The 16,856-nt window shown below is 43.3% G+C and overlaps 1 protein-coding gene across 2 annotated transcripts in view; it reads right to left on the minus strand.

The window, feature by feature from the left end:
- Nucleotides 1-16,856, minus strand: part of LRRK2 (leucine rich repeat kinase 2) — an 82,154-nt gene that overhangs the window by 5,820 nt on the left and 59,478 nt on the right. For both annotated transcript variants that reach the window (XM_083399214.1, XM_083399215.1), the window contains 12 exons: nucleotides 16,390-16,490; nucleotides 15,643-15,833; nucleotides 15,233-15,393; nucleotides 14,090-14,260; nucleotides 13,056-13,156; nucleotides 12,659-12,853; nucleotides 11,489-11,682; nucleotides 11,004-11,073; nucleotides 9,927-10,111; nucleotides 2,795-2,947; nucleotides 1,997-2,205; nucleotides 708-782 (listed from right to left, as the gene is read on the minus strand). In XM_083399214.1, coding sequence (XP_083255340.1) covers nucleotides 708-782; nucleotides 1,997-2,205; nucleotides 2,795-2,947; nucleotides 9,927-10,111; nucleotides 11,004-11,073; nucleotides 11,489-11,682; nucleotides 12,659-12,853; nucleotides 13,056-13,156; nucleotides 14,090-14,260; nucleotides 15,233-15,393; nucleotides 15,643-15,833; nucleotides 16,390-16,490 — 1,806 coding nt within the window. The remainder of the gene's footprint in view (nucleotides 1-707; nucleotides 783-1,996; nucleotides 2,206-2,794; nucleotides 2,948-9,926; nucleotides 10,112-11,003; nucleotides 11,074-11,488; nucleotides 11,683-12,658; nucleotides 12,854-13,055; nucleotides 13,157-14,089; nucleotides 14,261-15,232; nucleotides 15,394-15,642; nucleotides 15,834-16,389; nucleotides 16,491-16,856) is intronic.

The following is a 16,856-nucleotide window of genomic DNA, read 5'->3' on the forward strand; positions in this document are numbered from 1 at the left end:
GGTGCGTATCAGGTTATTCTGTGAAGGAATTTGCCGAGTTCTGGGCTGGATGGACCTACAGCCTCACAAGGGCACTTTATACTGTATGTGGTTATTTACGCCTGATTCAAACATAATGGAAAACCAGAGTCTCCTGTTCTGTGCCTTTTATAAACAAAGCCTGAATTTGGAAATAATCAAGAACAGAGATAAGTTTCAAAGCAGAAGTGAGAGCTTTAGATCCCCTTTTTTGATTCACTGAAGAGCAATGAAACATGTATGAAGAGCCCTGCACAATTGTGCTTCACAACAGAAAACCAAGGTTTCCCATTACATCTGAACTGGACCTTGGTCTTTGACTGGTGGACCTAACAATAGCTATCCATCAGAATGCTTTAGTCAACAAGTTAAGCAGTAAACTGCAATCCTACACACTTACCTGTAAATAAGTCTGCAAAGGTCTGCACTCCTAGTTAATCAGCATGCTATGTGGCATATTAAAACTTTGGGTAGACGGAAATGGTACCCGGAAAGACTATGTGGGGCTTTCTATTGTGTATTATCGCATTCTGTTGTGTTTGACTGACGCCGTGTAACATAAACTTGCCAAGAGTCAGCAGGAGCAGAAGAGTGAATAAACAGCGGTGAAAATATTATCATGGCATGATCTCACAAAAGCTGTACAGATTCCCTTTAAAATGTTTAATACAGAAGGCACTAATCCTTACCTGTGGCGTATTCGCTGTCTTTGCTTTCACCTTTATGGCAGTAGCCCAACACCAGAACTACATTCTTCAGGCTCCCTTTTACCAAACAAACAAAAGTAAGATATAATCCAGTATCCAAAGTTAAACTTTAATTAGTAACGAAACAGTTTCAGTATTAAAATTACATCGGTTTGGATCCAGCCCCACTCTCTGTGTGCAAATGGAAAGTACCTCAATGTGTGCATTGGCAGCAGCGGCAGGGATTGTCCTATCCCTTTGACTGTAGTCTCTAATGCCACCCCCAAACCTTTGACAGGGGCTTTTGGAGGAAAGCAGGAAAGTTTCTTTGTGTAAGTAGAAGCAAACTGAGGCTTCTTTAGATTCAGGCCCTGTACTTTGCCAAAGTATTATAATTTAAGGCTGCACTTGAGGAAGGCTGCCAAGAAAATAAACAATCAAGAAAGTGCAGAGGGCAAAAATAAACTACAGGACGTATTGTAGAATTATGACAAATAGTACTATTGCTCTAAATTCCATACTCAAGTTTTTACAACCAAGAGGAGGAGACTTCGGAGCTCGACTTTTAGCTCATGCAGCAAGCCACAGTAAGCCTTACCAACTGCAGTTAATGTTCAGACCTTTTGTTTTGAGTCGAAACACTTACCCGGGAGTAAGTTCCACTGAAAACAATACTTACTTTCTAATAGACATGTATAGGATGACACTGTAAGAATCATGTGGGTAGAGCAATGAAAAAGATCTTTATTAATATCTAACTTGGGAACTGGAGACTGCAGATGCGTTTCCCACAAGCAAAGTGGTCTTGCTGAACTAACACACATTAATTTTAATAATGGAGGTTAGTGAAAAAGATATATGAGGGTAGATTTGCTGCAGTACAGTGGTACCTTGGGTTACATACACTTCAGGTTACAGACTCCGCTAACCCAGAAACAGTGCTTCAGGTTAAGAACTTTGCTTCAGGATGAGAACAGCAATCGTGCTCTGGCGGCGCGGCGGCAGCAGGAGGCCCCATTAGCTAAAGTGGTGCTTCAGGTTAAGAACAGTTTCAGGTTAAGTACGGACCTCCAGAACGAATTAAGTACTTAACCCGAGGTACCACTGTACTTTCGAAATGGTTCAAAATGTCCATGGATCAGATGTTAAAAACTGAACACATATGCGTGTAAAGTAAAAACGAAAATGGTAAACATGTGTGCTCGGTTCCTTGAAGGAAGCAAAGGATAAGCCATACATAAATACATTTCATTCCTGGGACTATGATGATTTCCTGTGAAGCCTTCACTTACCTAACTGGGCTGTCATCATGAATCTAACAGAATCACAGAAATCCCTTATTATTCTTATGGGCCGACGAGTTGAGAGGTCAAGCAGTAAGATATGTCCTCCCCCTGTGCCAATCCAAAGGGCTGTATTCTTCTGCAGGCAGATGCTCTTCACTCTTCCCAAAATAGCAACTTCTTGTTTTGATTCTTTATTCAGGTTTGGCACCTCCTCCCTAAAACAATATGATACCATTGTATGTTAACGCTGCAATGGGTCATGCCTTTCCTTTCGTTTCCCGTATATTTTCACATAAGCATCTCATTAAGCGGCCATTTGTTTAACGGAAAGAAGGACAGAAATGCTTTAAGCTACACCAGCTTCCTATTCTCTCTTTGCACTATCATTTAGAATACTAAAAGCAGATGCCTAGCAATCTCTGGTCACTTCCTGCCTGTGAGAACAACTGCCCAGTTTGAGTAGTTGCCAACATATGTGCTTCTTGCAATAAAGTGTGCCTTCATAATAAACCTACAAGAAAAGTTTGTGCATTGTAATACATAGCAAAATCTCTACTGCACTCTTGAGCTACAAATCCACTTTAAATGGGCAAATATATTACAGTAAGAAAAATGATGGGGAAAAGCATAGGAATGTATCAGATAACTACCACACTGTATAACCAGGACAAACAGGTCATCTGGAAGCCTTTTTATTTTTTTTTTAGTATTAAAGCTTCGCTTGTGGAACACATTTCTAAAATCAGCTTAACCACCCATGATATCCCTGACTTCTCTTGTGACAGCTGTACACAAAATACTCACTTTAGAAAATGCATGCAGTCGATTAGTTCACAAAGCTTCTCTGTCTTTTTATCCCAAACTTCCACAAAATAGCTATTTTTCTTTGCCAAGTAGATGGATTTGTCTACTGCTATGGAAATGATATTGGCATCACTGTGAGCCCTGTGGCATAATCTGAGGGGCAGAAAAGAAAGATCAGAATGATATATGATGGTACAGAACATATAACATGTGTTTGCAAAGATGGGAAGTTTACAATAGACACCTCTGAAAAGTTTGGTGGACTCCCCCCATCCCTGCAATGACCTAGATCCAAAGGCCTACCTGCAGAAGTTCCACATCCAGAGCTGTTCACCTCCCCTGAAAATCTGCTCCTAGGCGTTGAGGTACCCTTCAAAAAAATGTGTGCCACAGTGGGAGAGGATACTTCCCTTCCCAGCACCAGCTCACACAAGTAAGTACTTTCTGCTCCTACACAGAAATCTCTGGGTACTGAGTTATCCTCAGTGGCTACATGTTTGAATTTAATGCGTGTCCAAACTAAGAGCCTTCGACTGTGGAATGCCCTCCTCCCACAAGTCTGACTGCCATCAATATTGTCATCACTCTAGTGCCAAATTAACCCCCCCCCCCATAGTTGTTGGTTTAGCTGATGGTTGTTTAGCTTCCTCTGCTTTTTGAGCTGACTTTGCTCTGAATTTCATTGTTCTGTTGTGGTGTATTTCATGTTCTATACCAGTGGTTCTCAACCTTTTATTGGCCATGCCAAACCTAAGCATCTCTAAAACCCTGATGCCCCCGTGACATATAATTATTACTATTCAAAAAGTGAACTCCTATTCACGTGGAGGAAGCATAGAAGGACATTAACTGTTAATAACGCTGTCAGGGAACTGCCATCGGCAGGACAGGAGGTGCCAAGGCTCTCTGAGGTAGAGAGAGACTTGACACCTGAAGAGGGAACCAGTAGGGGGCGAACAGGAACGTCAAGGGAAGGAGAGTCGGAGGAATGGCTCAGAGATGCTTCCAGCGAAAACAGTGGGGAGGTCTCAGGACCTCCTATAGGAACACCCGTTCCTCGGCGGAAACTGTCACGCAGAGAGTCCAGAAGACGTGTTTCCGTTAAGGAGCTTTTATGTTGGAAACGTTTCCGAAAGCAGCCACTTTCGGATTCTGCTAGCGAATGACGCAGCCATGCTGGAGGGGCTCCGTCACAGGCAGAGGTTTGAGAACCTGTTCAAACTCTGAGGGACTTGCAGTTTACACACAAGCAGCTCTTCATCCCATCACAGCAATCCGAAAGTCATCGACAGCTAGCTTGTGCCAGGGAGAGGCATCATGAGCGAACCAGCAGGAACCGGAGAAGCAGGGGCAGCTGGAGGAGGTCCAAGTCTGGAGGAGAGGTACAGGACGCTGGAAATCCAGCTTGCCTTGCAGACGGCGAGGCTGGAAGAGAGGAGGGCTCAGGATGCAGAGAGGGGGAAGGAGAAAGCCACCCCGCTCACCAGAAAGATGCCAGGATTGGTGCAGAAATTTGGGGGGGACCCCAGGAATTATCATGCCTTTAGGACAGAGATGCAATACGCTCTCAATCTGCAATTTGATGACTTCCCTGATGAGGAATCGCGAGTGGCTTTTGTAATTAGCCATCTCGAATCAGGGGCGAAGGACTGGGTTAGACCCTTGATGGCAGCAAATAATGAGATCCTAAAGGACACAAGGAAGTTTTTCCGTGCCATGGACCTGATGTTTGCCAGCGACATTGAGCAGGGAGGGGTGCGAAGGCAGTTAATGGCTTGCAAACAGGGGAACCGGACTGTCCGTGAGTACTGGACTGAGTTCACTATGTTGATTCATAGATTGGGGTGGGACCTGTCTGCGGAGCCCATTCAGATGCTTTTCGAGGAAGGACTCTCTTCGTCCTTAAAAGATGAACTTTCCCGGACCCCCAGAGCGGAGTCTATGGACCAGCTGACTAAATCCGCGCTGGCCATAGGAGCGCGCCAGGAAGCGAGGGCTTTGGAGAAGCGGGAGGGGAAAGGAGAACGTTGGAGGGAGCTCCGCATTCCAGACATTCCAGAGCAGCCTTTCCCACCGGCAGAGCCGATGGAAGTGGGAACAGCGCGGGCGCGCGCAGTTTCAAACATCGGTGAAGGGCGGAAGAAGGAGGGAAAGAGCGCCAAGAAATGTTATCTCTGCCAACAGCCAGGACACTTTGCCAGAGTCTGCCCACGGAGAAAGGAATGGCAAGGCATGGCAGGAGCTGTTGGGGGAGAGGAGGAGGAAAGCAAGGAGCAAGTAAAAGCCAACGCCTGGCTGCCGTCGGGGCACAGCAGCCAGGCTCCAAAGCAGTGAAAGTGCCCTCACCAGAACCTCCCAGACCTGCTCTAGTGATAGAGGTGTTGCTAGAGCTGCCAAACGGACACCCCCTACAGATCAAGGCCCTTCTGGACTCAGGCAGCTCCTGTAATTTCATGAGTAAGGAGTTCACAGCTGAGCACCAAATACAAACCCTCCCCTTAAGTAAACCCCTGCAGGTGACCACGATTGACGGCAGAGAGTTGTTGGGAGGAGAAGTGAACCAACAGACAGTCCCCATGATAATGAGGGTGGCAAGGCACACCGAGAGGATAGCGTTTAATGTGGCCACCTTGGGAGGAGCTCCCATCATTTTGGGGATGAGCTGGCTGGCACTGCACGATCCTTTAGTGGGCTGGCATCAGAGGGTGGTCTCCTTTGGGTCAGCGCATTGCCTAGAACACTGCAAGCAGGGGAAGGATCCAGGGGGAGCCAGTCTCACCCTAGCTGGGATGGAGGTAATGAATAAAGGGGAGGTGCCTCCGCAATATGCAGATCTGAGCAACGTATTTAGCGAAAGGGAAGCGGACAAACTGCCGCCGCATAGACCCTTTGACTGTCAAATCAACCTACTCCCTGGGGCTCAACTCCCAGTGGGCAAGCTGTACGCCATGTCAGACAGGGAGATGCAGGAGCTGAGGGAGTTCATTGACAAAAACCTGAAGCGAGGTTTCATCAGAGAGTCCCGAGCGGTGGGGGGCAGCCCAGTGTTTTTTGTGGACAAAAAAAACACAGATAAGCCGAGGCTTGTAGTTGACTTCAGGGCCCTAAATGCCATGTCGGAACCCCTGGCTTTTCCTATGCCCCGAATTGATGACATTCTGACCAGGGTGAGGAAGGGCAAGATTTTTACAAAACTGGACCTGCGGGGGGCGTACAATCTGATACGCATAAGGAAAGGGGATGAATGGAAGACCACCATGTTCACCCCTTTGGGAGCATTTGAATACCTCGTAATGCCCTTCGGTCTCCAAGCCGGCTCCGCATGCTTTCAAAGTTTTATCAACCACGTCTTGGGACCGTTACTTTACAAGAATTGTGTGGCCTTTTTGGATGACGTGTTGGTGTATTCCGAAGATGAAGAGCAGCATGTGAGAGACGTGAGAGAAGTGTTGGGCCGGCTGCAAGCCAATCAGCTGTGGGTGAAACTGGAGAAGTGCCAGTTTCATGCCAAGGAGGTGGAATTCCTGGGGTACCGCTTGTCAGACAAAGGATTGGCCATGGATCCAGGCAAGGTGCAGGCGGTGCTGGAATGGAAGACACCGAAGACCAAGAAGGATGTGCAAAGATTCCTGGGGTTTGGGAACTTTTATCGGAAGTTCATTAAGAACTTTGCACACTTGACGACGCCCATCACCGACTGTCTCAGTAGCAAGAAGAAATTTGTTTGGACGGCGGAGGCAGAGCAAGCTTTTGAAGAGCTGAAAAGGGCCTTTGCCTCGGAAGAACAACTTCTGCATGTGGACCTACAGAAGCCCATGAGAGTGGAAACAGACGCGTCAGACAGAGCGGTAGGGGCGGTACTTCTTCAGCCGGGAAGAAATACGGCGGAGTGGAGACCGTGTGCCTTTTTCTCGAGGAAGCTGAATAAGTCCGAGCGGAACTACACGGTGTATGACAGGGAACTACTCGCCATTCACGAAGCGTTCCGGAGGTGGAGACATTTATTGATTGGGGCACAACACAAGGTGCAAGTGTGCACCGACCACAAGAATTTGGAGTATTGGAGAACAGCTCGAGTACTCAACCAACGACAAGTGAGATGGGCACAGGAATTTTCCAAATTCCACTTCGAGATTTGTTATGTACCAGGCCCGGAAAACGTCAGGGCGGACGCTCTCTCACGCAAACCAGAGTATTTGGAGGGGGAGGGGGCAATCGAAGAAAGACATGTCATTCCTGAGGACCGCTGGGTGTGTGGGGCGGCGCTGGTGGGGAGACGAGAACTGGTGGAGGAAACAGAAAATGACGAATATGCCCAAAATAAGCTCAGAGGTCTCAGGGGAGAGGGTGAGAGCCCGGAGGGTTTTGAGGAAAGAAACGGGGCATTGTATTACAAAGGGGCACTGTATATACCAGAAGGTGAATTGAGAGGGAGGGTACTCAAGCAGTTGCATGATAGTCCCACGGCGGGACATTTTGGACAACACAAGACCATGTGGATGGTCACCAGGGAATTTTGGTGGCCCAAGGTGAGGGAAGATGTAAAGGAGTATGTAAGAGGGTGTGACCAATGCCAGAGGGCCAAGGGAGAAAGAAGGGCGCCGGCAGGGTTATTAGAACCATTACCCACGCCAGAACGGCCTTGGGAGGCGGTATCGATAGATTTTATGACGGATCTGCCCAAATCCAAGGGGAAAACGGCCATTATGGTAGTAGTGGACCTGTTAACTAAGATGTGCCACTTTGTAGCATGTTCACATGCAGTCACAGCGGAAGAAACAGCGAAGTTGTTTGTAGAACACATCTTCCGGCTGCACGGCGCCCCCTTGAGGGTGATCTCAGACCGCGGCAAACAATTTACTTCCAGGTTCTGGAGGAAGCTCATGAGCTTGCTGCACGTGGAAGTCAATTTTTCGACTGCCCGGCACCCTGAAACCAACGGGCAGGCGGAAAGAGCAAATGGCATCCTCCAACAATATCTGAGGTGTTATGTCAATGACAGAGAGAATGATTGGGTCGAAAAGCTGGCGCTGGCAGAATTTGCCTACAACAATGCGGAGCATGTGTCCACAGGAATGAGCCCCTTTTTGGCCAATTACGGGTGTCACCCCAGGGCATTCCCAGGGGAGGGAGGCGAGAGATGGAGCGTCCCAGCGGCCGAACATTTTGTAGAAGAGATGGAAGCGATCCATCGTCAGCTTCAGCTCAACTTAGAAAGGGCCAAGGCACAATATAAGAAGCAGGCAGACAAGCACAGAAGGGAAGGTGAAACAATAAGGGTGGGGAATCAGGTGTGGCTGTCCACCCAAGGGTTGCCGTTCAAAGGGGGTTGTAAAAAATTAAGACCCAAGAGATTGGGACCCTTTGAGGTCATTCAGCAGGTCAACCCAGTGGCTTTCAAACTCCGGTTACCCAGCCACATGAAATTGCACCCAGTGTTCCACAGGTCGTTACTGTCACCGTACAAGGGGGGAGGTGAAGGGGAGCACACCAGGGGACCGGTCTTGGAAGAGAGGGAAAGCAGTAACCATGTAGCGGAAATCCTTGATTCCAGGTGGAAGGGCAATCAGGTGGAGTATTTAGTGGCGTGGGAAGGGGAACCGGAGTCAGAAAACACCTGGGTGACTGCAGAGGAGGTCAATGACGAGGTGTTAACAGAAACGTTCCACCAAAGATTCCCGCGGAAACCACAGCCGGTAGCAAGGTTTAGAAGGGAGTATTTCGGCACCACAGACGAGGAAGAGGAACTGGAAGGATTCGCGGAGTCGGAGTTGGAAGAAGGAACGGACTCAGATGACGAGGAGTACCGAGAGACTAGGAACCACAACAAGTGGAGAAAGGTGTTCGAAACTTCAGACGATGAGGAAGGTTCTTTCCGGGGTTTTACCTCCTCCCAACCCGTAGGGGAGGAGACGGGAGGGGGTGAAGGGGGCCCTGGAGGGGAGGTGGATGTCAGGGAACTGCCATCGGCAGGACAGGAGGTGCCAAGGCTCTCTGAGGTAGAGAGAGACTTGACACCTGAAGAGGGAACCAGTAGGGGGCGAACAGGAACGTCAAGGGAAGGAGAGTCGGAGGAATGGCTCAGAGATGCTTCCAGCGAAAACAGTGGGGAGGTCTCAGGACCTCCTATAGGGACACCCGTTCCTCGCCGGAAACTGTCACGCAGAGAGTCCAGAAGACGTGTTTCCGTTAAGGAGCTTTTATGTTGGAAACGTTTCCGAAAGCAGCCACTTTCGGATTCTGCTAGCGATTGACGCAGCCATGCTGGAGGGGCTCCGTCACAGGCAGAGGTTTGAGAACCTGTTCAAACTCTGAGGGACTTGCAGTTTACACACAAGCAGCTCTTCATCCCATCACAAACGCATTCTTAAATTGCCCCCCTTAAAAATCAAATTGCCCTGCTGTGGGGTGTGTGCCCCACGTTGGGAACCACGGTTCTATATCCAGCCTAGTATCTGTAAGCTGAAGGGTATGCAACTCCTATAATCCTTGCACATTGAAAATGCTGGCTGGGGCCAATGAGAGTTAAGAGTTCAACAACATCTGGAGGGCATCACATGACCAACTCTGATGTAGATACGTGCAGATAATGTGCAAACGTTTATATATGCTCAATGAGGGCTTGATTTATTGCCAATTGATATCACTTAAGACTACCTCCATGACATCCATGGATTTGTTCAGTCCAGCTTCTGGGCATCCAAAGTTCACAAGGAAAAATCAGTGGGAGTTCGCACAAAAATGTATTCCAGGGCGTTTATAAGAAATACACATGGATCAGCATAATAGAAATAAATGGAAAAATACATCTGACAAAGGTGTGCAACGTTTATGCAAGTGTGAAAGTACTTGGGACTCCCTGACCCTCAGTCATATGAACTGTAAACTGTTTGGTGAACTTTATCACACAATTTATATTTTACAAGTGATAAGGCCAAATAAGGTTTCTCATGGTTGGGCGAGGAGAATCTTATTCTCCTCATTCCACCAAAAAGATGCAGATAGGGTAACTGTAAAGAGAAGTACCAGGCAAAAAGATAAGCAAGATACTTAAAGAATAAATGATGTATTTTAAAGAACACAACCAAAAGAGACAAAGGCATGTAGTGAAAATTAAAACAAATGAACTTACATTTGGCTTGTTTTTGTCTCAATGATTTTTTGGACGCAGAAGTCATTAGAAAATGATATAATCTTTGTTCCACAGCCTCCCCAGATTGTATTTTTTTCACATGAATAAACAGATTCTCTTAAGCACATAAGTGGGGTGCTGCGGTTTCCAAGTTGTAAAATCTTCAAAGGTGCAGCATCTTTGCACTAGAAATATAGCAAAAAATATCGGTGAGAAAAATCTCCAGGCATGAATAAAACACCAGTCCCTGCTGATATACATAACTTTAAATGTTGTTGTTGCATGGTCATTCAATACTAACAACAACAACAACAACAACAACAACAACAACAACAACAACAACAAAATACCCTGCCCTTTTCCCTGGCGATACTCAAATTAGCTTACAAATAAAATTAAGAACTGCTAAAAATATAGGGGAAACAATCATTAAAAACAATTAAACACTGATAAAATTAAAACTATATATATATAAAATCTGTTTGAAACCTAAAAATAATTACATTAAAAAAATACTGGGATACCATTTATATGATATGCAGAATCTAAAAGATCTAAGCATAAACCACTTAAATATAAACCAAGATGCATTCATAAGCATTACAGAAAATGAGAAAATATGAGGAGACACAATTGTTGAAGAGGGAAACATGACTAGTGAAGGAATGAAACTCATTGCGTATGATCCACAATTCTTCTGTAATGCTATAAATGAATTTAACATTGTTTATAAAATGGATTTTGATTAAAATTAATCGTAAGTCCTGAGCTGTTTGTACAGTTTACTATATTTATAAGCAAAGAGAGGAGCAGGTTGGCCATGATTTATTCATTGTGCACCAGCACACTGCTCATTTGTGGTAACCCATAATTTGTTTCAAGTTATGGCTTACATAATGTGTGAAAGGGGCCTTTATGTGGCTTCCCTATTCAGTGATATTTCAATAACATCTGCTGTTAAAGGGTTTTAGAAAGACCTCTAACCTTTCAACACAAATGAAAAGGGGGAAGTGCATCAAAAACTAGGTATGTGTTTCATTGCTACATAATTACTGGAAGATAGTGTCGCAGATGTACCTGTACTGCTGTGTCTTTAAAAACCGCTAGCTGTCCATCAGCTGTACCAGCACAAAAATAGTTCTGTTTGCTGAAATGAAACAGGGAATTTTGCAAGTATATCATTGAAATAAACTGATTATATATGTCTTACTAAACCACTGCATGATTCTTATAGAAATAACCGTTCACTGGATACTAAATGAACCATTACACAAGCATGATTTTTAGTGAGATGCACCAATATACATGTGCAGTATTATGACTGGAAGCACAAATCAAAAGCATTCAATTTCATTTTTAAAAAGTCTACCCTTCAAGTAATATTGCAATTAGACACCTGCACAAAGGTGATAATAATTCTCACAACACCCATTTAAGCTATTTGAATATGTAGGTATGAGATGCACAGGTATGTAAAATTATTTCTGGGTGGACCTTTGTTTTGTACTTTTCTAACTATAAATCTATTATGAAATTTCATCTATACTTAGATACAACCGTACTTTTGCTTTGCATAAGAGTAGCAGTAAAGACATGTGACAGAATCCGACATCTTCTGAAGTTGGTGCCTGGGCTTCTCCTCTTCTGCGTGAAAGACCCACAAACAACCAGAATGAGTTCCTGCTATAATCCAGTTCTCCTTCTCTGCAGAAAGAGCTACCAAGGCCATACACAATACTCTGTTGTCTGCAATTTCCTGGTGAGGAACAATATATATAGTAAACATCTGGACACAATTACATAAATGCATATTAGTCTTATTATTATCTTTTTATTTTACCAATTCCCTTGAATTCTAGAAATAGATCCATCCGACTACTTTATCTTTCCAAAATTAGTAGCTGCCATGGGGCTATGGAACATGTAAATGCTTCTTTTTCTCTAAGGACAGCTGGTCGGGTGCACTTTCCCTTTCTCTGAATGTTACACTTTCGTAAGCAGCAGTACATTAAGGAGCAAAGACCAGTTCCCTGCTGCCCTTCCTCTACACATAGTAGTAATGAACCTGGATTCTTGAAGGTCCAAGGAGTAGCAGCTCAAAGGAGGAAATGAAACCACTCACTGGTCCCATCTCGAGTAAGCCTACAAAACATCAGATTTTACACGCAGCCTTTAGAGGAAGTACCTTTATCTATGAAGGCTGATAGACTGCCATCTCCTCTGAGGACCAAGAAAGCCCTGCACAGTTTCCATTGGCCAAGTCCCAGCAGCTCGAAAAGTTTACCACCTGAATACTAGGCTCTCCTGCATTATTATTATTATTATTATTATTATTATTATTATTATTATTAGTCAGGGTTCCATATATTTTTATTTAATGTTTTATATGCCCGTGGGATTATAGCACTTATTGACACATAAAGAGGTTTAAAAGATAGGACTTGCTGTTGCTAGGCTAACATTGAAAACTGTAACAGCTATGGTAACAATTATTGTTCCTTTACCCATTGAGTATGTAATTGAAAGCTATTATGAGACTGATAGATCTGAGATGTAAAAGAAATCTCCATTACAAAATGCAAAACAAAACAAACCTTTCTATGGCATGCAAGTATTTATACATGCTGAATTAACTGCCCTTTGAGATTCTACTAATTAAGGCATGAAGTTTATTATATACTGCATCTACCAGGATTGAAGCATTTGTATTAAACACCAGCTTTTACACTTACCTGACACCTGTGTCCATCTGAATTTAAATCAATAAATGAGATCTGTGCTGCTTCTAGGTTTCCGCTACCTATCCAGATTCCTGTCTTCTTACAACTTGGATTTGTAGCAACCATGCAATCTGCTCCAAAAGGAGAGGGTACTGAGATGTATCTCATCAAGCAGACAAGTTCTGCAGAGTTCAAAATATCGTAAACCTGCAGAAATACCACATTAGTAGCAACAGTGAGTAATGGCTCCTTCTTATACATTACGTTCCTTACACCACAGTAATAAAATGCACTGCCAATACTGCATATACTGTATTGTTTAAAAAGGCATTTAATGACACATTCATTTATACAGCAGATCAGATGGTCCTTTCCACTTATAAACACATAACCCACAGTAAATGCCTACCTGAGCAGATGTAGGTCTTTCCTGAGGATTTTCTTTCAAACACTTCTTAATTAAATCTTCAACTTCTGGCCAGGGGGTGCAGCTATATTCTTTGACAGGATCTAGAATTTAAGTTTTTGAGTTTCAGATGAAGAAAAAGAACTACACAGACCTGTGTTAAGTATACAGTCCTCTGTGTACCAGAAGCAGTTTAGTCACATGACCCGGAAAGCTTTCTGTGGACAAACACCAGCTCCCTCGGCCTGAAAGCGAGATGAGTGCCGCAATCCCATAGTCACCTTTGACTGGACTTAACCGTCCAAGGGTCCTCTACCTTTTTATAGTAAAATCAACTGCTTTTAAATTCTTGCTTACTGCAAGAATTCCTTAAGTCAAAATGGGTTTGAAAAGAATGTACATCTCTCCCATAAGTACCATATTTTTCTGTGTATAAGATGAGGTATTTTGCTAAGCCTTGGTTCTTTCGAAGAAGAGCCCTAAATTTACTCTCAGCATCAAGACGCAGAGAATTAAACAAATTACAAATTTTAAAACATTGGTCCTGACTCATGAACTCCAAGCAGTGGATGGTACACTGTTATTTAATACTGTTATGTAACCTTGTTCTCTTCAGTGTAAATATTTTTTGCTTACACAAATATTTCCTTAACCTTGCTTTAATGTTAGAATGAACCACCCCCGCCCATGCAGAATTGTGTGCTCACATAATACACATAATGTCCTACATACCATCTTATATGAGAAGAACATTAAATAATGAAAAATAAACCACCAGTGAACAACCTGAGTATATCAACATAACTAAGGAGGCACTATGTATTCTGTAAGGCTACACGACAGGGGTTGAGCCAGATAATATTAGCTGCCCTGAATTTCTGTTGGTTTGAATGGAACACTGTGCACCGAATGTTTGCAGTGCCTTCAGTTTCCTGGCCACTTGATATCTTTATTCCAAACCTTTCCTCTTCTGCCTTTTTGGCTTTCAGTACTGTCGACTGCTCATGCAACAACCACACTAGGAGAAGTAAACATACCTGGCAATTTTCCATGGATAGCTAAGTCATCAAATTCATTAGGAAATTTCATGCCTTCTAATATTCTCCCACCAGCTGTTAAAATGTCATACAGGAGCAAGCCAAATGAATAAACATCAGCTTGCTGGTTGTAAATAACATTTCCTCTTGCAACCTCTGGTGCTCTGAAGCCTAAAAAATAACACCCAAGTCATTAATTGTTATGCTTCTTGCCATGCTGTTGATGTATTTGTTGTTTTAATTTAGGAATCTCGAGTTATGTTAAGCGACATAAGAAACTTCACATGAACACCAACTATTTAGGGCCAAAAAAGAGCTGAGAGCTTCCAGAAAGCAATCATGAACGTTAATAAGAAAACCATCTCTTACACTCGGTCTCTGTCTCTCTTTCCACAGAAGCATAATATACAAAGGAGAATAAGAAAGTCACTGAAAGACTTTATACACAGGCCCTCATACATCTACTCAAAGTCCAAGCTGGCTATGAGTCAACAAGCAACAACCTTCTGCATGCAAAGCAGATTTTGTTTTTCAAATTCAATAAAGATTCTGTGCCTGTTTTAAGATGCAACCCCACCACTACTTACCCGAGAGTAATATAATAATATAATAATAAATTATTATTTGTACCCCGCCCATCTGGCTGGGTCTCCCCTGCCACTCTGGGCAGCTTCCAACAAAGATTAAAAATACATTAAGTAAGCACCATTTAACCCAATAGAACTTATTTTTGAGCAGACATGACTAGGATTGCACTGCAAGCCAGCTTATTAAAATAACGCATGTTGAAACATCTTATTCTGTACCCCTAAACAGTCCTGCTCAGTGGTTTTACAGAGACATAGGAAAAGAAGCAATTGTGTATGTTCAAGGAAAGGCTTATGAAGATGAAAAATTGCCATCACTACCTGCAGGACCCTGACAGAGTTCTAAGAAGCAGGAGTTAACCCTGTGTTCCCAAATGGAAAGGAGTAATCGTTTACTTTAAAACCATTTCCCCTTAGGATGGGGAGAGTCAGGCTGGCTTTGGAAAATTTAGTACTTCTAAATTGCATTTCTCAAATGAGTCATGATGTTAACCTTGTTACAGTACAAGAGACTCATGTGATACCTAGACTTGATTAAATATGAGGTCCTTCATACCTGGTGTGCCCTCAGATGTTTTTATCCCCATTCTACAGCAATACTGGGCGATACCATAATCGGCAATCTTTGCAATGACCGCTGAATTGGGATACAGTGTAAAGAGAAGCACATTGTGGGGCTTCAGATCACGGTAGATTATCATTGCTGAGTGCAGATACCTGTGAGAAAAATATATGTATTGGAAATATTGAAAATGAGAAGTGGTGCCAGTCCACAAGGCAGCTTCAAAACATCTAGTCATATGTGAACAGAGTGCACAACACTTCAGATTTATCAAATTTAGGAAATCCATTAGTATAAGTGAAAATTACTTAGCAGAAATAGAATATTCAGAAACATTTACTGCAATGGGGGAAAATCCATTTTGATATTTTTGTGCTGAAACAAACATTTAAAGATAGTTTTACCTTAAGCCATCGGCTACATGTAGAGCTATCCTGTGCTGGAGTGTTCTGGTTAGACTGGCATTGTCTTGTTGCAGCAATCGATCTAGAGACCCTTTTGGTGCTAATTCCATGACAAGCATTCGGGGACGCACTGCTGCAGCCAGCAAGAGCACTAAACTAGGGTGATGAAGATGGCAAAGCACTGCAAGTTCCTGGAAACAGTAAAATGAAAATGAAACAACAGAAGCACAAGCACTGGTTTTTCAGTGGCAATTCTGTGCTCAGGTGGGTGGGAGGTCAAATAGATTATTGGAGCCAGCTCTATCTTGTATGCACAAAGTGTCAGAAAACAATTTGGGAAGGGCTTCTAAATCTCCACTTTGCCAATGTTATACGACAAGTTTTTGTTAACTTGTAATAACTTCCCTATAAGCCAGAAACACAAATTCGTAAAAGTTAAGGTAATTCAATATTAATAGCCCCCATTTCTTTTACAGAGGAAATCCAAGGCGGCCAAGCACAAGCAATTAAAATATAAACATAAAAAATACAAAAACATAAAAATAACCCTGGGGTACAAAAACCTGCGGATAACCAGTTTCCCCAACTAGCAGTACTACTGTCTTATCTGGATTTAAATTGTTCACCTAGTCCCTCAAGGCATTCAAAAAGTGGTTCACAATATTTAGAAAGTGAGTTTTCCTTCTTTTAAGCTGCTGAAACCTTTAGAATGGGTGCTTCTCTCAAACAAGCTCTTCAAAGACTTACTTGTCTTAGAAGTCTAAGAGATGTGTGCTTATTAAAAATCTTTACAGCTGCCTCATTTCCACTGTAAGAAGCACGGTATACAGATCCAAATCCACCATCACCTTTCCCGAAAGAAAACAGAACACAATGTAAAAAATATATAGACTGTAATCCATCCCAAATTTGCCAGGGCCCGTTCTTTAAAATATACAGTACAAAGAATTCCTTTTTGTATGTTCTACAATATAGGTGCTCCCTATACTTCTCAAGAACTGATCAATGAACAAGTTAAATTAGGCCTCATATAATTTATCAATCAATTAACATTTATCTATGGATAAATGTTAAAATGTTATGTACTAGGGTAATCAGGGTGTTCAGTGCCAATAGGCCTACTCTCATATAAGTATGCCCCTCTTGATTCAAGGAATGTATACCAATTTGGAAAATTATACAAGCTGGCAGTCTCACAGCTATAGCAACAATAA

The sequence above is a fragment of the Podarcis tiliguerta genome (genome assembly GCF_965153285.1).
Source record: "Podarcis tiliguerta genome assembly, chromosome: 10".
Lineage (NCBI taxonomy): Eukaryota > Metazoa > Chordata > Lepidosauria > Squamata > Lacertidae > Podarcis > Podarcis tiliguerta.